Source organism: Toxorhynchites rutilus, chromosome 1, assembly GCF_029784135.1.
Source record: "Toxorhynchites rutilus septentrionalis strain SRP chromosome 1, ASM2978413v1, whole genome shotgun sequence".
NCBI lineage: Eukaryota > Metazoa > Arthropoda > Insecta > Diptera > Culicidae > Toxorhynchites > Toxorhynchites rutilus.
This window is the reverse complement of record NC_073744.1, coordinates 188,425,540-188,451,440: the sequence shown is the minus strand read 5'-3', so window position 1 is coordinate 188,451,440 and position 25,901 is coordinate 188,425,540. Positions and strand designations below refer to the sequence as shown.

Here is a 25,901-nt window from a genome sequence, read left to right as displayed (position 1 = left end):
CTGTAGTTTGTCTTCTCCAAACTGAGACAGATGGTGGCCAATGCCCTGAGTTTCGTGTCATTGTCCACAACCTCGTCATCCTGCGGCTCCACCGCACTCCAAGTACCTTCTCGGATGAGGGTCTTTTTCATCGAGAACGCCCACGTGACGTAGTTTTCCCGTCCCTTTAGTTTCTCCACCGGCAGAACTGCACTGCTTCCAACCGTCCGCACGACTCGGCGATCCAAAGCCACGCTGCTTGATCCCGATCCCGGAAAACTTTCAGTACTTGCATCGGTACTCATCTTCAGTGAGAAAATCTTGAGTGGTTGGCTTCTGGTTATGTCCGTTCGTCTGGGCCCATAACCTATCGGAATTAAAAGACGTTTTGATAGAGTGAATAACGATAGTGGAATGAAAAATGTATTTGCTCATTATCATGGCATACTTATATATCAGGATTACTGCGATCCCAACAGGTTCAAATATGATCTGATTCAAAAATGCAGAGGCAACCTTCACCATACGGCACGCAAATCGACGCGGTGCCCCCATCGAGCAAAATTGTACCATACAAAAACATTTACATAGAATCGAGCAAAACCATTGTGTGATATCAGCATTGAGAAAGACTGCTGTTTGATTGTTGGAGCGAGACGACTTGAATGATGATAATGATGTTGATGTTTTCAATTATAGAGGCTTTCAATTTTATCAGTTCATTCGCCTCTAGCCTTGACAAAGACCTATTTTCAACTAAACACTCGGCATTGAGAAAGACTGAAAGACTCGCTGCCATCTGTTACTAGCTAGATGACTGATTAATTGTGAATACTGAGCTTGAGCTTGAGCTTGGGTAGACTGTACAATTCGTAGTTGCTCTCCGCGATTGACCTGAACCAACCAAATTGCACAAAGAACACACAGAATGACGCTTGGGACTAGCAAATCATTCTCGTTGTGCAATTTTCGGTGATTCGAGCTTTAAATGGTCAATAACGACGCCGGCCACGTCCTTACAGTCACCAGAGGAAGGGAAGGAATGTTAGTATGATATTCGCCGCCCGAAGGCCAGAAGGGTCGCCTCTATAGCGTAGTTCCCTAGCGTTTATCATGGAAGGGATAGTTGTTAGTGAGAATGGTTAAAAAAAAATCGGGATTCACTGCGGTAAGTGATGTGATTATGTTAACACGGACCCTGACGCCGGAGATTATTAATATTAGGTTACCTAAAAAGGTTATCGAAAGAATTTCTCTATGATGACTCGAATCGACGATATATTATGAGATCGTTCGCGCCTAATGTTCGATTGTAATCCCTGAAGGTTCTGAATGGGCTACCTGAGAAGGTAACCGAAGGAACTCCTCAACAATGACTCGGATCGCGTATCGAGGACTTATCATATGATTTTTCGCGTATAGTATTCTGTTATATTCTGAAATTGATACACCGGAGATTATTATTAAGCTACCTGAGAAGGTAACCGAAATAAATCCTCAACCATAGCTCGAATCGGTGCTATGTTCTGTGTGTTTTCGGGCATAGTACTATATCAGACTGATTAATTGTGAATACTGTGTTTTAAAATCGCGAATGACTTGTTTATACTCAATGAATAGAATACGGGGAAGCTAAGATTGTAATATTATCTCTATCCACATTGTCCGTTGAACGAATTCTGCAATTGCATTTCGAGCGACAAATTTACGTATGTCTAATTAACAGTAATATTTAAATATTGTACCTCCCTCAAACATACTCGGCCACAAGAACACGATAGGAAAATATGTATTCTTCCAGTTTTCCTTAACTAAAATCATTTACGGATTGGAGCACCGTAATGTATAATTTATCGAAAAAATTAAAAAATTAGCGATTCGATTGGAATGCAAACTATCAAAATTGATTCACAGCCAAAATAATGCTAACATAACAGCTTAACGGTAAAACTGTTTCATAGAAAAACCAGTTTTCTGATTTGGTACCATCACTGGAAAACGTAGTCTTATGTCAAAAAAAGGTCACGATTTTCATATCGATATTTTCTTTTTTATTCACTAATATCGACGGGTTTAGTGCTAATGATCGAATTAAATATATTTAATAGATATTTAATCTACTAATACCACCTAACTAGACAACTAACTAATGTGTAAATGTGAAATGTGTAGTGTGTTAAACTCCGTTATTCTCATCTCATGTGTCCTAAATGATTTCTTAAGTTTTCGTGATTGTTGCACATACAAAATGATAACGGGCCAGGCGGGCCAACCATTATAGCCTGTTGGGCCGCATGTGGCCCGCGGGCCGCAGGTTGAGTATAGCTGCCCTAACATAACTTAGATAAAACAGCTATATCGGTTATTTCAAGAGATGGAAAAAAAATTGCTTTACAAAGATGTCTCAAATAACAAGGACTACAACATTATCGAGCTACGTTTACCTCTATCTATAAAGATAAGAAAGTTATATTTTTTATTTTATCGACAACTAGCTGACCTGACAAACTTCGTCCCACCCAAAATTTGTTTTTTGTCATCATCCTTCATCCTTCATGAGTCCAATCGCAGAACTGTTCATTGATTGATCTTTTAATCGACCCCGTTGAATTTACCTTTTATTATAAAATTCTTAGTACTTCTACCAAAACTCATCATTATAATATCAGATTATTTTCAGACACAATTCTCGTTCAAGATTTTTCAACCACTTGCAAATAACATGTTTTTTCGTTACATGGAATAAATGTTTGATACAGAAAACATGATAGAATAAAGACAGACCCCTCCCCTCCTCCTTCTTCTTCTTCTTCTTCAATGGCACTAACGTTCCTAGAGGAACTTCGCCGTCTCAACGTAGTATTACTTGCGTCATTTTTATTAGTACTTAGTTAAGATTTCTATGCCAAATAACACGCCTTGAATGCATTCTGAGTGGCAAGCTCTAGAATACGCGTGATCACAGTGCAAGTCGGAGGAAATTTCTTTGACGAAAAATTCCCCCGACCAAAACGGGAATCGAACCCGAACACCCGGCATGTTAGTTATGACGCTAACCACTCGGCCACGGGTGCACTCCCCTCCTCCTATTGTACCCTAAAACCTCCATATGCCAAATTTGTTTTCGTTTGCTTGATCAATTCTCGAGTAATGCAGAAATATTGTGTTGGGGAAAAAGAAATGTCGTATATTGTCAATGTATGGCAACACTTGAACATATTAGGCTGTCAAAAAAGTCCTGCGGTATTTTTTTTGAATTTTCATTTGTTCATAAAATTAGTTACAATCATCTCTTTTAAGTCGAATATGCGCCGTTTTGTTCGATGACTTGTTCCCAACGAGATGCCAACTTCATAATACCCCTGTTATAGAAGCTCGCTTCCTTATTGGCAAAAAACTCGGATAGCCAATTTTCACAGGCCTCTTTTGTGGCTAACTTCTGACTACCTAGCTCGTTCGCCATGGAGAAAAACAGGTGGTAGTCACTTGGTGCAAGGTCCGGACTATTACAGACTCCAGCAAATGGAAAGACTTGTTTGTTAGTATGTCTATATTCTTCGGAGGTTGGAACAATACTTAATAGTGAAAATTATGCTGTCAACCAGCTTGATTATTCATGGGCTTCTAGGATGATCGTCTAATGTGGTTTCTATGGAACATATCCCCCTTAAAAGAGATCGTACGGTGCAAGCCATGCTGGAAGCCTTCGGTTACGAACGGGTTGATTGGAGCACTGTGGTTCAATGACTTCAACAACGGCTTCAGAGACTGGAACCTCTTCTTGATCCAATGTTGGTTCGGTAGGAGGTGGTACTTCATGTGGTTGTTGACCTGAGGGTGGCATCTCGGGCAGTACTTCAGGTGGTTGTTGGGCTTTTTCCAAATCAGGATCGGCAGTTTCATTGGGGTACACAAATCTTGCATACCAAATTCCTCAAGCAGCAAAGTCCATGGCAAACTTGTCTCAGTAGCATCACTAGAGGATTCCAGATGACGCTGTCGTAGCTGATTCGTATGAGAACGGATAAGACGACCGGATTCCAGGAGGGCAGCATACATGACGGAACCTTTCTTCTCGATCACCTTGCCTTGATTTGCGATTGATTGCGATGATGAACCTCTGCATACACCAAATCATTAGTGCAGAACTCTCTCTTGACGGTGCCATGGTGTCGATTGAACTGGTTATTTTGCTTACTGTTTACAGCTGGTGTCGGTGTCTTCCGGGGTTTGAGCAGATCCAGAGTAGTAGTGATGGGTCTACCAAGGAAAAGCTCTGCAGGAGACTTATGATCAGGAGCACTTCGATTGGGCGTGGATCGATAAACGGAAAGGAAAGTTTGAAGATGTCGGAAAGTTGCTGGATTTCCTCCCTCTCGTAACTTCTTGAGTCCTCTCTTGAGTGTGTCCACAAAGCGCTCAGCCTGTCCATTAGACTGTGGATGGTAGGGCGCAATCGTTAAGTGGGTGATTCCAGCTTCTTCACAGAATTGCTTGAATCTGGCGCTAACAAATTGCGATCCATTATCCGAGACGAGAGTTTTGGGATTGCCGTATCTTGCAAATATCTCGTCTAGCATCTCCAGTGTCTTTGTTGTACTTGTGCTTCGAGTGCGATAGATTTCTGGCCATTTTGAATATGCGTCGATTACCAGAAAGTAGTAGTATCCATTGATTGGGCCAGCATAATCAATATGGACTCGTTCCCACGGCTTCGATGGAATGGGCCACGACTCCAGGTCCGTCTTGCGTGGTGACTTAGCAGCTTCAGCACAGGATCTACAGCAGCGGACGTAGTCTTCGACGACATCATCGATGTTGGGCCAGTACACGAAACTCCTCGCTAGGGATTTCATCCGCTCCATTCCTGGATGGCCTCGATGCAGTTGGTGGAGAATGCGTTTGCGAAAACGGTCTGGCACAACGACTCTATCGCCGAACATGATGCAACCTTGAACGATCTGCAGACTGTCTCGGCGAGTGAAGAATTGTTGAACAACTGGATCATCAATTTCCTTGGAATACTTGGGCCATCCTTCATTGATATGGAACACCACCGATTGGAGAACAGGATCTCTTGACGTTTCAGCAGCGATAATTTCAGACGTCACGGGAAGACTAGAAGTAGAATCACTGAGAACGGCGTTGACATCGGCTTCCATTTGTACAGAAGCAATGACATATTCTTCATCGGCTGTTGCATGGCATTTCATCAGTCTTGAAAGGAGGTCCGCGTGTCCAAATTCTTCAGTGCGCACGAACTGGATGTCGAAATCGTACAGCATCAACGTAAGCGCCCAGCGTTGAAGTCGGTTGGCCGTGTATACCGGAATTCCTTTTTTGCTTCCGAACACCTTGAGAAGTGGTTGGTGATCAGTCTGCAAGGTAAATTTCCGGCCGAACAACATTTAATGAAATCGTGTCACAGCAAAAATCAGCGCCAAAGCTTCTTTCTCGATCTGGCCGTAATTTTTCTCTGCAGGGGTCAGTGATCTTGAAATGTGCGAAATTGCCTTCACTGATCCATCCGGGAAGCGATGCATAATAACAGCGCCCAAGCCGTCTTTGGATGCATCACCTGCTACGATGATTTCCTTGTTCGGGTCGAAGTGCGTCAGCAACAAGTCGGAAGTGAGCAGCGTTTTGAACTTGTCGAATGACTTCTGGCAGCTTGCAGTCCATTCCCAATTGACGTTTTGTTTCAGCAAGTAGTCCATGGGTGCTCTCAGCTCCTTCATCTGCTTGACGAAACGCCCATAATAATTGATAGCTCCAAGATACGATCGAAGCTGTGATACGTTCATTGGAGCTGGCATCTGCGAAATTGCGGTAGTCTTCGCTGGATCAGGTCGTAAGCCGCCTTTGTCGATTATATGACCTAGAAACTTGATTTGCGATAGGCCAAATCGACATTTTTCGATCCTCAGATGAAAACCGTACGTCTTGATCCGTTCCAGAACTTCATGGAGGCTGCGATCGTGTTCTTCCTTTGTCCTACCGGCAATCATGATGTCATCCAGATACGGTTTCACTCCAGGAATACCAGCGACCGTGCTATCGATAATCTTTTGGAACGCACCAGGAGCGGACTTGATTCCAGGCGGCAGACGGTTGTATTTGAACAGTCCACGATGAGTGTTGATCGTTAGATACTTCTGAGATTCCTCCTCAACCTCGACTTGCAGGTACGCATCAGATAGATCGAGTTGGGAGAAATACCGGCAGCCAGCCAGATCAGCAAAAACATCATCTGGATGCGGGAGCGGATGGGCATCGGATTCTAGTGCGTTGTTCAACCCTGTAGAATAGTCGCCGCAGATACGGACGGAAACGTTGTCTGACTTCCGGATCACGACTATCGAGGTTGCCCAGTCGGAAAACTTCACTGGTCAGATTATCCCATTCTCGTCGCCAAAAATTGTTACAGACTCCAGCAAATGGAAAGACTTGTTTGTTAGTATGTCTATATTCTTCGGAGGTTGGAACAATACTTAATAGTGAAAATTATGCTGTCAACCAGCTTGATTATTCATGGGCTTCTAGGATGATCGTCTAATGTGGTTTCTATGGAACACGGACTATACGGCGTATGCAAAAAAACCTCCCATCCGAGCTCCCGGAGCTTCTGGTGCGTCACCAAAGACGTGTGTGGCCTGGCGTTGTCCTGATGGAAGACAATGCGGCCTCTGTTTATCAATGGCCTCTTCTTCATGAGTGCTACCTTCAAGCGGTCCAGTTGTTTGCAGTACAGGTCCGAATTGAGCGTTTGGTCATAGGGAAGCAGCTCATAATAGACTATTCCTTGACAATCCCACCAAACACACAGCAGAACCTTCCTGGCCGTTAATGAGGGCTTGGTCTGAGCCGCTTCAGCGGGCTTCAACCACGACCGTTTGCGCTTCACGTTGTCGTAAGTGACCCACTTTTCATCGCCAGTCACCATCCGCTTCAGAAACGGGTCGATTTTGTTGCGATTCAGCAGCATTCACATGCATTCACATGCGTCGATACGGTCAAAGATGTTTTTTTGCGTCAACGTGTGTGGCACCCATACATCGAGCTTCTTTGTGAATCCTAGCTTCTTCAAATGGTTAATAACGGTTTGATGACTTATCCCCAGCTCTTGGCCGATGCTACGGCTGCTACTATGCCGGTCTTTCTCGGCTAATTCAGCGATTTTGTCGCAATTTTCGACGACAGGCCTTCCGGAGCGTGGCGCATCTTCGACGACCTCTACACCAGAACGAAAACGTTGAAACCATCGTTGTGCGGTGGAAATGGAAACTGAATCGGGTCCATAAACTGCACAAATTTTATTGGCAGCTTGAGATGCATTTTTGCCTTTGTCATAGTAGTACTGTAAAATATGTCGGATTTTCTCTTTATTTTGCTCCATATTTGCGACACTATAACTCACGAACGACTTAACCAAACAAAACACTGTCAAGGACTATATTATAGCGCGCAAAAAAATACCTTTCCAACAAGCTATAGCTATATGTATAATAAGGTTGTCTTCTAAATGGCAACAAGTTTGCAAGTTTACAAGTTTGTTTGCATAAAAATCGATTAAAAAAATTTTTTTTTGACTCGATTATATACAGGATGCGATTATATACAGTGAAAATAAATCCGAAACTGTATATAATCAAGTTCGTCCTGTATACAGATTTTTTCAGAAAACTTCACAGAATTAAATGTGGCAACCGTTCTTAATTTCTTTGTTCAATTTGATATGTTTAAATGGTTCCCGGAATAAATCGCCACAGAAAACGACTGCAACAGAAACCACCGCTTATAAAATGTGTAGTAGGCTATAAATATTGTGGCGCGGTATTGTATTTCAAAACAAGAATTAACCGGGCAAACGTATCGCCCCAGGCAAACGTAACGCCCCGGGCAGACGTATACCGTCCGACGCTCGCTAGAGCTCGGTCGGACATTGCTAAAGGATCGTATCCTATGTTTCAAACTAACCGGGCAATCAGTGGATCCCAGGTTTGCGTGCGAGACACCGCCGCTTCCGACGGCGGGTCGGCGGTGGACTCGGATTGCGTCATCTTGGCGGCATGGGCCGCCTCGATTCCTTATCCTCGCCAAATGGGGACTTCGTCCCCATTACATTGTCCTCAGAATAAATTTCGAAAAACGAGAACAAGAGAATAAATTTATAATAGAAATGTGAGGCACATGATGTTTTTCCCGCGCCAAATATTTCTAGCCTACTACACTTTTTCTAAGCGGTTGTTTCTGTTGCAGTTGTTTACTGTGGCGATTTATTCCGGTCACCGTTTAAATATAAGATTGTTCCAACGGTCTTCGAAGTATGGATGTTCCAATTGTGACAATTTGTGCTTTATCGATAGGCCCTCTATTAACCGAGTGCATACGATATGGAGTGTTCGACGAAACTTCCAGCTAAACACACAGTCTTCAGTTTCTTTGCTCAGTGTACGTTGCACACTCGGCTGTGATTTACAGGGCGTTAGACAGCGTCGTCGCTCGTTCAACTGCGTAGCCGCGTAGGACTTCGAGGACAATTGCTTTTGAATTGAGTTTTTGTAGCTGTTCAGAAATCCGTAAATTCAACTTATTCAATACTCTAAACAGAAAGGGTTTTGGACCTAGAAAAGCCGTTTGGTATTTTAACTAAACTGAACTTTAAACTTGAACCCAACATTACCCAATATTAACAACAAAAATCGACATTTTCTGGGTTTATCCAAATTATGTCAATATGGACGTTTTAGGGTGCAATAAATGTTTTTACGATGGTTAGACAATCCACTCCCCCTCTCTAACCTCATAGAATGGTATTATTAGATATTTGTTTGACTAATTTGTAGGAAAGTTTAGCGTGATTCTGTACGAGAAGAATAAGGTTTATTATTTGTAAAAGATCCGCAAATTCCAAATTTGGGGGTTTCCAATCGAAACGTTCTGAGTAATGTTCAACTGAAGGCTGGAAGAAACACTTTGTAGGATGACTTGAAACGCTACCCAGGTAAAAAAGACAATGAAACGAGTTTCAAATTCTAGAAGCTAGAGAAGTTTAAGTGATAAATCTGATGCAAATTAAAAAGAAGAACGCTCACTCACGGGAGATGTGAGACGTTGGATGTCCACTGTAATTCAATGAAAAAATATTTCCATCGTCTGCAAACGGTTCCGACGTCGACACCAGCGAAGAATGCCAATTAGTCAGCGAATCGAATGCCCATATTTACTGTTGATATTCGAGATAGCAGCAAGTGTGTGTTGTTATTTTACTACAAAACACAATGACTTATTGGTGGCGGTGAGGCCGGGGGCACTCGCCCGATTCTGGGAACTGGATTCCGAGAATTGAACGTCGAAAAACGGCAACCCGGGGCGCAAGCATTGTGTGCGTGTGGGTACGGATCCCCGATATCAGTTGGTCGATAGTTGGTAGTCTGTGCGCGTGCATGTAAATGTATGTGTCTTTCATCCTTGCATGAGACTCTTTGCATGCACGCAGACACATACCAGTGCACCAAACCAGAGCCTGATTTTACAGTTAGCAAGCAGTTGGAAGGCAAGTTGTTACATACAATCGATGCTCGCCACCATCCTCTCATAAACGTAGATAAAAAAAAATGCAAGAAAAAAGCATCATCCAATTTAGCTTGTACGCAGATTAGATGAGTGGTCTTTTTTTCTGCCGCTCTTGCAATTCATCTCCCATCGAGCATTAAATGCGTATGAGCATGTTGTTGGCCGGAAGTAAAGACCGTGTCGGGAGACGAGTTTCTTCCGGTGTTTCTTTTTTTCTTTCTCCGTCACTGCTCTTCATATCGTACAAGATAGGCAAAGGAAACTAGTTACATTAGTTAATTCCCCGACGTTTTTCCACCCTACCAAACACACGACGGCTGGCCGCCAACACCATCGAGTCATCCATAATCCAAAACTTGACTCATTCATATTAATAGAGGTTTTGTTTGTTTCATTAATTAGTTACTTTTACTTTTTTTTTGCGCTCTGTGTTCCCGTCCCCCAAGTCAGTTTGTGCGTTCTTTTTGCGCCGCCACCCTCCCACAACATGTGGCAACGGCGACGAAGACAACGACTGGAGGAATTTTGCTCGCACGCGTCTGTTTCTTATCCGGTGCCCGTGTGTTGTTAATTCATCCGTTTGTTTGTAAATTTTTTGGCAGTTGCTGATAGTCAGTCGGCGGGCGGAGGAATCTAATTCCAATTAGAACGACTTTCCTCTCCTTCTGTGTGTGTGTGATACTGCTGACGTAGGATTTGTGCGAATACTTCTGGGAATTTCGTTCTGTTTTTTTTTTGTGTGCCTGAAGCACTGGCAAACGGGTATGGAACGGGAAAGACGACGTCGACGAAACACACAAAACGCAACAACCCGCAGCGGGTAGTGTTCGTTACAAATTATCGCCACTACTACTCACTCGTACAGTACTGCTGCTGGCGGCATCCGTTGATGGTGGGAACTATGAATTTTCAACTATGATTCATTCAGAGCATTGTCTCCCCGCTGTTGTGGCCCGTTGGTGCCTCATTTATTATTGTTATTATCGGGGTTTTGTCGATAAAAGAGAGTTTATTTTGCGGCGGCTGTTTGGGAAGACTTCTGAATGATTTGTTGTGATGTGTGATTTTGAGGGAACACGGTTTGACGATTTTATATTTTCCGTTTGACATTGGTGTCGACTTCGAGGTGTCTCATTGCAATATGCTTGTCGGATAATCGATTGCTTATCTGTTTTCAAAATACTCAAATTCCAGCGAAAGCATTGAGCAAATAGTTCAAGTTTGCAGTCCCCTATATTTAGAGGATAAATGAGTCATGGTTGCTAATACGCTGCAGATATCTGGAACAAATAAAGCGTATTTTGTTAGCATCCATAGTGGTCGCTTCTACAGAACACGGATCTAAAAATGCGGCGGAAAACTTTTCCAAGGTTAGATTCCCGAAGGTGTTATTCTCAGCATACTCAGCGCTCAGTCACCAATGGCCATCTGACGTCCACTCCAGTTACGCAGGGTTTGTGACAGATGAAATGTCCAACGTCTGCCTCTTGGATTATTCGGTCCTCTAGAGAAATTATCTTTTTTTACTTCCCTTCACCGCACCGGTTTTCGAATTTGCCTTGTGCAGATGGTATCGATCTACCGAGGATTGAACATTGAGCTGAGAAACTTCTGATACCGGACAAGGTTGGATTGCCTTGCGAGGATAGTATGTTTCTTCGAGGCATACAAGCTACTCAAAATCCACAGGCTATTGCTGGTTGTTGAATATTTTTTTTAACCATGAACGACACGGTTTTGACGTAGGACTACGTCTTTCATTTCTATACCGGGGTGTAAAATCAAAGTTTCGAAAACGAAAGCGTTACGCCGGAGACCGAGATTTTGAGCGTTAATAGCTCCTAAACAACTGAACGAAATGGTATGATAAACACTTCATTCGAAAGATAAAATGTCTACGCGTTCTATACTTGTTACTTTTTGATCCAAAAACTTGTCTCAATAGTCTTAAAATTGCTTTCAAAACAGGCTATTGAAATCACCAATCGGTATATAAGCGAGCGCCGCTCGGAAATCCACTCAGTTCTAATTGAACAGCGATTGGAGCATGTTGTCGCTGTTGTGGTGAAGCTCTTCATTTATCATGAAAGCGCGGATGAACGGTGTCACCAAGAGCCTGTTTGTGCACCTTAGGCCAGAAGGGAATCCATCAGGAGGAGAGTGATGCCACAAACGGTTCCCCGGGAAGATCTCGAAGCAGCCGCTACACACACACACATACACGCGCGGAATTCTTTCCATTCGGATGCAATTCAGCATCGAGAAAGATCCGGGAAATAATCTGTCAGTTCCTCTGGGAATTTAAAAATACATTCATGTGAAAGAGTTTATTTGAATGTTTTCTATCCATGTAACACTGTGACCAAATACATTTGGTTTTGTGATTTTTCAATCAATCGCAATTAACAGGATAGCTTCTGAAGATTATTCTTCCCCATCAGTAGGATATTTCCGTATCCAATATTGTATGCGCCCACAATCGATTATTGCTCAGTCGCCGAAAGTTCCGAGCTCAGAGAGTTCATTCTCCTCTAGTTTGCCTTCCAAATTGCCATCGTGAACCACGCCTTCTCTCGATTCAATCACGCACAAAAAGCATACTTAAGCGATATTCTGGTGGTGAGACGCATTCATTTTTCGTGAGGACATCGACAAGACAACATCGTTGCTGAGGATGCTGGACGGCGAAGGATCGAGATCTGCCCTGAAACGCGAGCAGTTTGTTTGAAACTGTGAGGGAGCACAGAGAAGCCGATCCTTCAGGAGAAGAGAAAGTGACCATCGAAGCAGCCACTACACACACACACATACAGGCACGGAATTCTTTCCGTTTGGATGCCATTCAGCATCGAGAAAGATCCAGAAAATAATCTGCCAGTTCCTCTGGGAATTTAAAAATACATTCATGTGAAAGAGTTTATTTGAATGTTTTCTATCCATGTAACACTGTGACCAAATATGTTTCAATCAAGTGCTATTAACAGATGGTTATCGAGTTAGCATTAACCACTGGTGGGCTTCCAGTATCGAGGAAAATGTGGAAATATCTAATCGTTACTGAAAATAATCTGCCAGTTCCTCTGGGAATTTAAAATTACATTCATGTGAAAGAGTTTATTTGAATGTTTTCTATCCATGTAACACTGTGACCAAATACATTTTGGATTTTTTAATCAATCGCAATTAACAGGATAACTTCTGAAGATTATTCTTCCCCATCAGTAGGATATTTTCGTATCCAATATTGGAGGCATAAAACCTTGGAGGTACAAGGTTTAACGTAACGCTCTCGTTTTTGAAGTCCCCCAAATGTTCATTTATTCATTTATTCAGAATGGATTCAGATTCACCTTCAAACAAAGGATCACTGAATCAACGATAGTCCTACGTCACCATTGCGGTCATACCATAGATATAACCCACTTTCTGTTTTTTTTTTAATCCATGAATCGGTCCATTTTTTTGCATCTCGTTTCTCTTTTTTAGGTCTATTAACACTCAGACGTCCGCTCGTTTCGTAAAAAAATATTCGCTTGGCGCCGGCAGCGCTAATTCAGATTAACTTGTCGTTGCCCGTTCTCTTCACATTATTGGGAAATTTTAAATTATTAAGTTCTACTAATCTCATAGTTAGTTTTCATAAATTTTCAACCCTGTTCCCCTAGTTTCATGAAATTTCGAAGATATACATACGTAAATATTAAAAACCTGTCCATCTTCCCTCAACTATATGTCCATGCGGGTACAGGGAAACTTCGATATAACGTACCCTCGATATAACGTCACTCGATATAACATACATTTTACCTCGATATAACGTACACATTTCCAAAGTGTAAAGGAAATTTTTTTTCAATATTTTTTTTATAGATCAATGAATTACCTGTATTGTGATGCTAAAACAATTTTTGTACCTTCAATCAATCCCGAAATACAGCTGGTTTTGTAATTCCGGATTCTAAATGAATCAAGCTTTAATCAACAGTACGAAGGGAAACATCATGAGAAAGGCTGGCTCGTCTTCTAATTGAAGTTATTCATTAACTTTACTAAAACAGCAACACAATAATGTATTATAGACTACGTTTGTGTGTACTTTATTATGCTTCGATATAACGTACAATTCGATACAACGTACAATATTGAAAGTGAAATGTACGTTATATCGAAGGTTACCTGTAATCATCGAAAAAATGTTCTACTTTCCGGTCTGTTTAAATTTTAATAAAACATTGAAAAACATTCGGCCGATTAATTCGAAAAACAGTACAGGCAAACCTTTTTATTTTGCGGGGGATAGGGACCGCATAAAAAAAATCGCATTAAAAGAAATCGTGCAAAACTTTACCAAAAATCGAAATTGAACGACACATGCTTCATGAAATTTTATATCAATGACCGATCGTGTATCGTGAAAAATTTAGCGCAAGTGTAAGTGTAAAATTGTATATGGTAGCAGTTCTGTTGTGCTCCCGTGGCCGAGTGGTTAGCGTCAAACCTAACATGCCGGGGGTTCGGGTTCGATTCCCGTTCTGGTCGGGGAAATTTTTCTTCAAAGAAATTTCCTCTGACTTGCACTGTGATCACGCGTATTCTAGAGCTTGCTCCTCGGAATACATTCAAGGCGTGTTATTTGGCATAGAAATCTCAACTAAGTACTAATGAAAATGACGCGAGTAATACTACGTTGAGACGGCGGAGTTCCTCTAGGAACGTTAGTGCCATATAAGAAGAAGAAGCAGTTCTGTTAAAAATTACTTGATACATGAAACGATTTATTTCAATTTTCATAAATAAAAACCAAGGTGTGTTCCCGCTCGAGAACGGGTCGTTTGGTTTAAGCTGCCTGTTTTGTTGTGTCCATTTCCACCCAAGAAAATTTTATACGGCGAGAAAAATTGGAAAAGTGAATAAAAATTTAAAAAAAAGTGATTTCCCATATGTTGTTAGTCTAATTAAAATTCGCATTGGGTTGAATATACACTTAGAAAGTAAAAATTATAAACTAAAATTACCTTTATCATTTCAAATATGTTTTCTCTATATTAAAGTAACATGTTTTTACTGATGAGAGAATTGATGATTGTGTTCGGTATTGGTAATTGTTTTATATTACATTGGCGAGTTTTTTTTTTTGAATTGACTTGAGTGCATTGGTTTCCCTCGCTTTGTTCGGGCTCGCCTTCTTCTGGCTGGCAGAGTGGTTTGTTTCTTTTCGTCATTTGTGCAGTCGGGTTTTCGTGAGTGCTCGGATCCACTGTCACCGTAGCCTTGAGTGCAGTTGTTTGGAATCGGAATACATACGAGCATTTGATTGTACGATGACTGACGAAGGGAGGCAGGCTTTTTTTCACTTAGTGTGGTGGAGGAGGTGGGATTTGGTTCACACTGGCAGCCACACCGCTGCAGATCTGTGTAGCTGTTTACTTCTCGCGATTGCAGGCGATTCGTGCGGCCGCACTTTCGCACCGAGGTGCATCAAAGTTCCATTAAAATTTTGAGATCCTTTCATTGCCTTTGGGTTCAATATATTTCATATTAGGTTGGGAAAAGGGAATTGAGCAACGTTAGAATGATCCCATTTAGGTTATACATACTCACCGTTTACTATGATATCCTATATTTCTTATTGCTCCTATCAACTAGATCGCAATCATATATGAGATATAACCACGCGCGAACTATTATAAAAATTTATGAACTTCTTTTTCAAAAATTATAATTTAATTATAAATTATAAATATGTAAACTTTAAGTGTAATAGCTAATGCAGTGTGTGAATTTATTTAAAATGTAGGACGATTGTTTCTAGGTGAGTCCTCACGGTTACCTTCTCAGGCTTCCCAAAGATAATTCTACACCTTGATTGAAGTTTTATAAAGCATTCGCATGATAAATTACGGAATATATCGTAATATATTACACATCGACGGGTTGATTGATAGTAGAGGAGTTCTCCCGGTTACCTTCTCAGGTTTCCCAAAGTAAACAATCCGTCGCCGCGATTGGGGTTAAACACTACGCGCTGGTCCGATTGGTTTGAGAGGAGTTCTCTTGGTTACCTTCTCAGGTTTCTTACAGTTAAATCTTCGCAGTTGCGATTGAATTTCGACAACGATTGCGTGCGAGAAATCATTATTACAGGTTTTCCTTCTCAGGATACCTAAAGACCTCTTCCGCGTGTTAAAATATGAGTTCGCGTTTACATAATCACATCACTTACCACAGTGAATCCTGATTCTTACCTCTTCCCACTAACAACTATCCCTTCCATGATATTCGCTAGGGAACCACGCTATAGAGGCGACCCTTCTGGCCTTCCGGCGGCGAATATCATACTAACATTCCTTCCCTTCCCACGGTGACTGTAAGGACGTGGCCGGCGTCGTTATTGACCATTTAAAGCTCGAATCACCGAAAATTGCACAACGAGAATGATTTGCTAGTCCCAAGCGTCATTCTGTGTGTTCTTTGTGCAATTTGGTTGGTTCAGGTCAATCACGGAGAGCAACTACGAATTGTACAGTCTACCCAAGCTCAAGCTCAAGCTCAAGCTATATTACATTGGCGAGTTTTTTTTTGTTTCATCCATACATAACACAGGAGGCATCTCGTCCAGGATCACAGAGGGCGATTTTCATCACATCTCGTTCCACTTTATCTGATACGCACCATCCAACGACTGTTTACCATCCTTCTGTCATCATCACTCGGTAAACACTGGTGGAGTGAATAAACAATACCAATGACCACACATAACGGCCCTTTTCAGGGCCACCGAATCATTATCAAATAGTTTAACGATGTAATTCTTCAAACATATCCAAAATCAACAGATAGCCCAACGGAATCCTACGTCAACTATACGGTCGTGTCTCGGACACAACCATCCTGTGACTTTTTTCGCACTGAAATGCATATAAACCATCGAAAAAAACTAAATCGTCGATAACTTCGTCAAATATGCTTCTTTTCATATACCGCACAAAAAAAAATCGCACAAAAAAACCGCACGAAAACAGGATTTACTGTATATTGAAATGCAATAAACTGCATTTAGGTTTGAAGAAACATGAGTTTCAAAAGATATACAGCGCGGACTCGGTTATATACAGTCTTGGATTTCTTTTCACTGTATAATAGCAGCGCCTAATGCTATTCCTATATTATTATTACTATTCATGTATGGATGGTTGATGTTATCAACTAATCATATGAATATATAAAGGTGTCATCACCCGTTCAAAACCCATATTGTTTATAGCAATACAATTTCGTTCAGTGTATATTTCATTTGACACTTTCGGCTGAGTCCGTTTCGCGTTGTTCAAAATAATAGCAGCGAAACACGCTTTCAAACAAAGTTTGTTTCCATTAGGAGTTTTATACAAGCTTTGCTATTTTGTTAGTCGATAAGTGTATAAAAACTTAGATATGTGCAAGAAAATGTGTTTGTTTTGTTTGTATTGTAGAAAATTAGTCGCGGAAAACATTGCTCTGAGGAGCAGCGCAATTTTATCAAAACGTTGATAAACCAAGGCAAAACTTACAGACGAGTACAGCAAACAGTGGGGTGCTCGGCTAAAATGATAAGCAATGCTTTGAAATGGAAAGACAAGTTGGAAACTCGTGGCCGGAAACGTTGCACTTCTGAAAGAATTGATCGAAGAATCATCAAGATGTCACGGACTGATCCAACTTTGTCTTCTAACAAGATCAAAGATGAACTAGACTTAACTGTGACCACTGTCACAGTTAGACGACGATTGACGGAGGCCAAAACATACGCACGTCGTCCTCGGAAAGTACCATTGTTGAAAAAACGTCATGTTTCGAATCGCCTCAAATTTGCTAAAATGCATATCGATTGGCCAAACAAAAAATGGCGTAATGTTTTGTGGACGGATGAGTCCAAAATAGTTTTTTTCGGGTCAAAAGGTCGTCGTCAGTATGTGAGACGTCCACGCAATACGGAATATCAACCGGAGTACACGGTTAAGACAGTAAAGAACGACGGAGCAAAAATTATGATATGGGGAAGTTTTTCGTACAACGGTGTCGGGCCAGTTTATCGAATACCAGGCATCATGGATCAACATGGCTACATCAAGATACTCAGTGAGGTTATGTTACCTTATGCTGAGGAGGAAATGCCACTAAAATAGGTGATGCAGCAGGACAACGATCCTAAACACACGAGCAAACCTGCTATAGCGTGGTTTAAGGAGAAGAATAGTGAGGTTATGGAGTGGCCAGCGCAGTCTCCAGACTTAAACCCTATTGAAAATCTGTGGGGAGATGTCAAATACGCTGTTTCTGAAGCCAGACCAAAAAATGTGGAAGAATTATGGTCTGTAATTCGTGATTCGTGGGCTGCAATACCTGATTCTCGCTGCCAAGCACTTGTGGACTCTATGCCGAAACGATGTGCTGCTGTTATTAAGAATAAGGGCTACGCTACAAAGTACTAAGGGGGATAATCATGTTACAGAACAACTTCGAAATCTTTCATCATTTTAATCATGTTTTCCTGGTGTTGATTGAATTATGTACTGCTATTTTTTTGAACACTAACTTTTTTGAACAAATGATTATTTTATTGAATAATAAATTGAAATCTTGCAACCAATACCATACACTTGTTCTATTGAAACTCTGTTCAAAATACACTATGAAGAAAATTCGGAGCAAAGCGCTAATTACAAATTATTATCTTATTTCAGATTTTAAATCAGCACTTTTATTATTTTGAGCACAACTGTATAATCGAATCCTGTATATAATCGAGTCAAAAAAAAACTATTCTTTATTTGTTTTTAATACACATATTGTTCGTTTATTGATTATAAAAGAAGAATTTAATTTTTGATTATGTTTGTTATGTTTAAACTCGTAGTTCTGCCGTCTATGTTGTTCCATTTTAAGGAACTAATCAGCAACGATCAGCATGGATTCATGCCCGGACGCTCCACAACAACGAACCTGCTTGTCTTCACATCGCATGTCATCGATGGCTTCTCGGAGGGATGCCAGACTGACACCATCTATACCGACTTAACAGCTGCCTTCGACAAGCTGAACCACGCAATCGCAGTGGCCAAGTTGGAACGCATGGGAGTCTGCGGTAGTCTGCTGCAATGGTTCCAATCTTACTTGACTGACAGAACAAACTGCGTGAAGATTGGTGATCGTCTATCCTCATGTTTTGCATGGTGACCGGAATAAATCGCCACAGTAAACAACTGCAACAGAAACAACCGCTTAGAAAAAGTGTAGTAGGCTAGAAATATTTGGCGCGGGAAAAACATCATGTGCCTCACATTTCTATTATAAATTTATTCTCTTGTTCTCGTTTTTCGAAATTTATTCTGAGGACAATGTAATGGGGACGAAGTCCCCATTTGGCGAGGATAAGGAATCGAGGCGGCCCATGCCGCCAAGATGACGCAATCCGAGTCCACCGCCGACCCGCCGTCGGAAGCGGCGGTGTCTCGCACGCAAACCTGGGATCCACTGATTGCCCGGTTAGTTTGAAACATAGGATACGATCCTTTAGCAATGTCCGACCGAGCTCTAGCGAGCGTCGGACGGTATACGTCTGCCCGGGGCGTTACGTTTGCCTGGGGCGATACGTTTGCCCGGTTAATTCTTGTTTTGAAATACAATACCGCGCCACAATATTTATAGCCTACTACACATTTTATAAGCGGTGGTTTCTGTTGCAGTCGTTTTCTGTGGCGATTTATTCCGGGAACCGTTTTGCATCGTTTTCCGGAATACCACAGGGCAGCCATCTCGGTCCACTTGTTTTTTTATGTCACTTCAACGATTGCAATAATCTACTAGAGAGTTCCCGATTACTTTACGCTGATGACATGAAAATCTTCTGCCACATCAGATCGATTGACGATGCCATGTTTCTCCAAAGGCAACTGGACTTCTTTGCCGCTTGGTGTGAAACGAATAGGATGGTACTGAATCCCAATAAATGCTCAGTCGTGTCGTTTGCAAGAAAACGGAATCCTATCTCCTTCGATTAACGGCTTTAAAACGTGGTCCTACCTCGCGTGAAGTGCGTTAACGACCTTGGTGTGCTCCTGGATGCAAAACTTACATACAAGGATCACATCGCATATATTGTCCAAGACAACTTGGTTTTATCTTTCGAACGACGAAATCATTTACAAACATTTACTGTCTGAAGACTGTTTACTGTGGCCTCGTTCGCTCCATACTGGAGTATTGCTCTGCCGTCTGGAACCCGTACTACCAGAACAGTGTGTACCGCATTGAAAACGTGCAACGACGGTTTATCCGTTTCGCTTTGCGTCTACTGCCGTGGCGAGATCCGTATCGCCTTCCCAGCTATGAAAGCCGTTGTCAGCTAATCAATTTAGACACTCTGGAAGTGCGTCGGAACACTGCCCGAGCCATGGTGATATCTGACGTTTTAACCTCACGAATCGACTGTCCTGCCATTCTCCAAAGGATCAATCTTCTGGCTCGGCCAAGGCAGCTTCGGAATGCTGCACTTCTCTGGTTTCCCACCCTGCGAACTAACTACGGTGCTTACGGTGCTGTTACAGGTCTGCTGCGCATTTTCAACCGTGTAGTCTCTATGTTTGACTTTAACCTGTCCCGTATTTGTATTAAGCGTAAATTTTTAATGTTTTTTAGACCTTGACTTTGGACAACTTACTAGGCAATGCAAATTTTTAATGTAATTTTGTAATTTAATGCAATATTTATGTAAAGCCAATTTAGATACTAAGACTACCATTGGGGTTTCTAGCCTGTTGGTAATAAATAAAAAAACGTGTATTTTTAGTGAAATCGTATTACTCGAGCAACCGAAGCCTTAATGAAACTTTGTCTTCTTATGGTAAGAATTTCAACATTTCTCGTCGTCGAAGGACCATTGCTATGTTAACACTTCAAGGACCGGGAAGAAATATGTAAGACATACGTCTGGGACCGCACGTTTTGATTTGTGTGAAGTTGTTTGCTTTGCTTGCAAGTTTTTAAGAGGCTTCAAACTTTACAGTTCTTTCGCCTCTGTATGTGAAATTAGCGAATGAAAGTTCAGCGGATAAAAGTTTATGTAGCGTGCAAGTTTCTGTTCAACGTCTTTCTGGATTTGATGAATAATGAATTATTTCAGTTGAAATAAATTGATTGTTTGTCAAATAACAACCTTCAAAATCATGCTCATTTGATAGAGAAGTAAATCATTCATCTTTCCACATAATTAATTTTTTTCTTAGAAAAGTTATAGACTGAAACGTGAGCATTGGTCAATATAGGAAAATACACAGAATTTAGAAAATCAAAAAAAGTTGTTCGAATAGAGTTATTGAAGTTATTCGATAGAGAAATAATTGGAAAAGGGGCTGAGAAGAATTATAGTAAGTAATCGGTTTTCTACCTTCCTAACCATAGAATTAGGAAACTGTTCATATATAGTTTTAAAAATATAGTTAATAATTCGGCTCCTTAAAACTTATGTAACTGAACCTGTTAAAAATATACGAAATAATAAAAAAAAGTTGTATGGGAGAAATTAATTATTTGGAAGAAAATTGAAAAAAAAATATTTGAAAGGACCGAAAACACATTCTAAAGAATATTTTTATTTATCTTTAGCCAAATTTTCATTGGTCGGAAAAGGGTCCAAAAAAGTTATAGGCCAAAACGTTCACGAGTTTTACGGGGGAAAGGTTCTGGCTGGGTACGGGAGTAAAAAGTAAAAAGAAAGTAGAAATGTCTATTGTATAGAAATTTTGACTCGGCTCCCGTGGCCGAGTGGTTAGCGTCACACCTAATATGTCGGGGGTTTGGGTTCGATTCCCGTTCTGGTCGGGGGAATTTTTCATCAAAGAAATTTGGTCCGACTTGCACTGTGGTCACGCGTATTCTAGAGCTTGCTACTCAGAATGCACTCAAGGCGTGTTATTTGGCATAGAAATCTCAAACAAGTACTAGTAAAATTGACGCAAGTAATACTACGTTGAGACGGCGAAGTTCCTCTAGGAACGTTAGTGTCATTTAAGAAGAAGATCCATAGGATATGACAGTAGATCTCGACGTTTCATGCAATTCGAAGTCATTTGGCATCAAACAATATTTTTTCCAAAACTCCGAAATCATGTACTTCTCCATTAAATATACATTTTACTCCCAGACTCACGTACATTGGTCGATTTTACGGTTTCCGAAGAACTCAAACTTCGACGTCTTTGCGACACTACACCCAAAATTGATTTTTAGCTCATGTTTTGTCATCCCGATTTATGACATTAAATGAGACATAACATAACAGAAAATGTCATAACTCACAAATACTGGTAAGCATTCGTATAATATACATGCAATATAAGATTAATACGAGCGAGCGAAACAAAAGACAAATAAAGTTTCCGCATACTTTGCCACATGCACGGCCCAGACCGATATAGATATTGTTCTCCTTCATGCGTTCCTTTTTTACTCTTAGAAAACACTTCCCAACTTCATTTTATAATCAGGTGCAATATTATCACGTATTTGCTGAACAACTGCTGAAGCATCATTAGCCATGGGGATAGCGTGGTCGTGTAAAATAGCTTTGCATTCCAGCCGGCCTTGGTTCGATCCCCATTGACGCCGTATGGACTTTTTTTTTGCACAATCCCAAATGAAATGAGAAAAGAAAACAGAAAGAGATGTCTGCACTCATACATACAAACCATTTTTAAACTTTTAAAACAGCTCATTATTTGCGCATTTGACTCTCCAGCACACTAAATGACATAATTTCTGCCAAAGATGAAATGTTTTCTGCCAACGCTAGTTTGGGTGTAGCTACAACCATGTTTCATATTATCATATTAGGCATGTTTAAATATTAATTCAAAGTATTCATTTGAATTTAGAAATTTCTACGTATATAAATCTAAAGGGTGTGTCACATCAAATTGCATCACGGAAAAAACGCTGTAGAAATTCGCCCAGTAGACCGATCCTTTTGAAAATTTTAGACAGTAAAATAAAAACTATTAAACAACTTTTGGCATTTTCTTTTTATTCATACTTCGAGCCCAAGCCCGTATGCTCGCACCTTCCTCTTTACCCCGTCCATAAGGTTCTGTACAACGTCAGGTTGTAGTTTTTTTTTAACAGAAATCCATTTTCTCTTGAAGTCCGCCTCCGATTTGACAACTTTTGGGTTCTTCCGGAGGGCCTGCTTCATAATCGCCCAATATTTCTCTATTGGTCGAAGCTCCGGCGCGTTGGGCGGGTTCATTTCCTTTGGCACGAAGGTGACCCCGTTGGCTTCGTACCACTCCAACACGTCCTTTGAATAGTGGCACGAAGCGAGATCCGGCCAGAAGATGGTCGGGCCCTCGTGCTGCTTCAATAGTGGTAGTAAGCGCTTCTGTAGGCACTCCTTAAGGTAAACCTTCCCGTTTACCGTGCCGGTCATCACGAAGGGGGCGCTCCGCTTTCCGCAAGAGCAGATCGCTTGCCACACCATGTACTTTTTGGCAAACTTGGATAGTTTCTGCTTGCGAATCTCCTCCGGAACGCTGAATTTGTCCTCTGCGGAGAAGAACAACAGGCCCGGCAGCTGACGAAAGTCCGCTTTGACGTAGGTTTCGTCGTCCATTACCAGGCAATGCGGCTTCGTCAGCATTTCGGTGTACAGCTTCCGGGCTCGCGTCTTCCCCACCATGTTTTACCTTTCGTCGCGGTTAGGAGCCTTCTGAACCTTGTGTGTACGCAGGCCATCCCAAATGAACTTGACAAATTCAGCTTATTGGCGACATCCCGGACCGAACTTCTCGAATCACGTCTAAACTGCTTGTGATCGTTTTCACTGACGGAGCATCCATTTTTGCCGTTCTTCACCTTCCGGTCGATGGTTAGGTTCTCGAAGTTTCGTTTTAGTACTCTGCTGACCGTGGATTGGACGATTCCCAACATCTTACCGATGTCCCGATGTGACAACTCCGGATTCTCGAAATGAGTGCGCAGGATTAATTCCCGACGCTCTTTTTCGTTCGACGACATTTTTCCAAATTTACGAAAAATTGACAGTGAAGCATGGCCAACGTGATCTATACACTCTTATCTGATTATAAGCGAAAGCTGAAGATATAATTCCTAAAAATTCCGTGATGCAATTTGATGTGACACACCCTTTACTGCATATAACTAATTGTATGGAACAACCCCGATTCCAGTCCTCTTTTCTACCTAGCTACGTTCAATTTTGTTCAAATTCTAATTAATTCGAAATTTCTGATCTAAAATAAAAAAAATCAAAAATAAAATACTCCGGATAATCCAATTCCGGATAAACGAGTCTCCGGATAATCGAGTCCGATTTGTACTATTTTTTTCTCAGTATATATTTTTTCACATTTGAACATCAATACTCTATAACTCTTTCTAAGACACTTTTTCGATACGACTCATAGTTTTTGAGATAAAAATTATCAAAGATTTCTCTTACTGAAATCGAAAGTTCAAAAGTTACACTTGAGCCAAAAAAATCATAATTGCTGCGAAAAACTCATATCCAACCCAAACGGAATACAAACCTCCGTTCGAATAAAAAATACATGTTTTTAAAATCTGCATTTTTAGTTCGATTTCATTTGGAATTGGTCATTTAGAGCATTGTCCCTCCGCTGTTGTGGCCAGGGTTACCATATCTTTGATTTTTGAGACTTTTTGAAACCAAGAATCTGTAGATACAGATTACAATTTTTTTTTTGATTTTCATACAGCTTTACAGATTTTTTAAAATGCCGATCCAATATTAGTTATGGCTTGATTTCAATAATATTTTTTTCCCAACTCCCACTTAAAGCACAGTGAATGCGAATTTTTACGTGGATACCATCAACATCGTCAAATTCATAATAACTATGCCAATCAATAATACTAAAGCTGAGATTACGCCTTAAAATTGGACTTATGAATTTAAAACAGATATCGATACAGATTTTCCTATGAAAATCTCAGATAAAAAAGGCCAAAAACATAGATTTTATTATGGCAATCCTGCTACACGATGCGTCCAACCATCGATCATCCAACATTCGGGGGTGTTCATAGCATCGTGTAGTGCCAGCTTTACACGAAACATGAAAAATATATTCGTCGATATAAACATTTCAAATTTCATCAGAATGATTTCCTTCGATTCGGACCCGGTTGTCCTAAGAACATGAAGTATGAAAGCTTCTGAAGAACACTTTCTTGTTAGATATAACTTCAAGGCTTGCAAAATACATTACAATGCATTCGTCGGAGGATTGGCCATTCAAGCACGCCATGGAGAGTATCTTGTATCTGGTCAATGATTTCGCTATAATTCTTTGTTATTTTTCATGGAGCACTGGAGTTGCCGAACCATCAATCACAACCGTCAACAAGCAGGCTGACTCTATAATTTCCTCCACCAACGCATGAATGCGTAGGCAACCATCCTCCTGCTACATTTGAAATGCTATCATCTGAAACTGAGAGGGAAAACAGGCAAACTCAAATTAAAGGTCAGTCTCGAGAAATCGAATTCACTCAAAATTTGTCACTTCAAAATACCGCTCCAACTTATTGATCGTGTATCCATCCAAATGATGTCACAAATCGTTCCGGGCAGTAAATTTCTTCTGACTTGCTTAGGCGTGCGTTTCTTTCATCGGTTTCTCTCTCCAGCAGTGGGTACGTGTGCTCATCTGGCATATAGATTCAATCGCCAACACAGTATTTGGCTCCAAATAACAAATATTTGAATTCGAAACGGATACGGACTCTGCTGTGCCTGTGCGTAAGAAAGTATTCAGATTCCGAACGGCTCCCACCGGCACCATCATCTCTCCTCCCCCCCCCCACACTACTTTCATCTCGTTTCGCACGTGCAAAACCAGCCAAGAATCAAAGGAGGATGGCTTCATTATTAATCAGGCAATAAATTTGATTGCGATAAAGCGGGTGGAGCGCGCGCACGCACCCGAACGCGTAAAATTACCTTACTTGCGAAACCAAGTACACCCAGAAACACAAATAACCATTTTAACATAATCAACCTTCATTAGCTCGCGCACATCCGAGATGAACTCGATATAGAATCCGAGAAACAGACAACAGTGGCAACAACAAATTGCCAGCAAAACATGAAACCCTCTGTCATCTTCCGCCCCGTTCCCTCTCTGTTTCACGGCCGGATTGTACCTTGAGTAGCCGGCCGCCGGAGGTGGTGAGAAGCGCAACGACGGAGGAAAAGGTGAAATTCAATATAAATCAGATTCGTCGTTGTTACATTTCTCTCGTCGCGCGCCGCTGTACCTCTTCCGGCT

The 25,901-nt window shown here is 41.2% G+C and overlaps 2 protein-coding genes across 6 annotated transcripts in view; one reads left to right on the top strand and one right to left on the bottom strand.

Moving 5' to 3' along the window:
- LOC129762012 (plexin-A2) overlaps positions 1-25,901 on the top strand; it is a 138,456-nt gene that overhangs the window by 11,862 nt on the left and 100,693 nt on the right. The window lies entirely within an intron of this gene.
- On the bottom strand, positions 3,647-18,757 carry LOC129761646 (uncharacterized protein K02A2.6-like). Its single transcript, XM_055759380.1, has 4 exons — positions 18,709-18,757; positions 5,406-6,334; positions 4,063-5,357; positions 3,647-3,896 (listed from the first exon to the last, which is right to left on the bottom strand). The coding sequence occupies exons 1-4, from the start codon at positions 18,755-18,757 to the stop codon at positions 3,647-3,649; spliced, it is 2,523 nt and encodes an 840-aa protein (XP_055615355.1).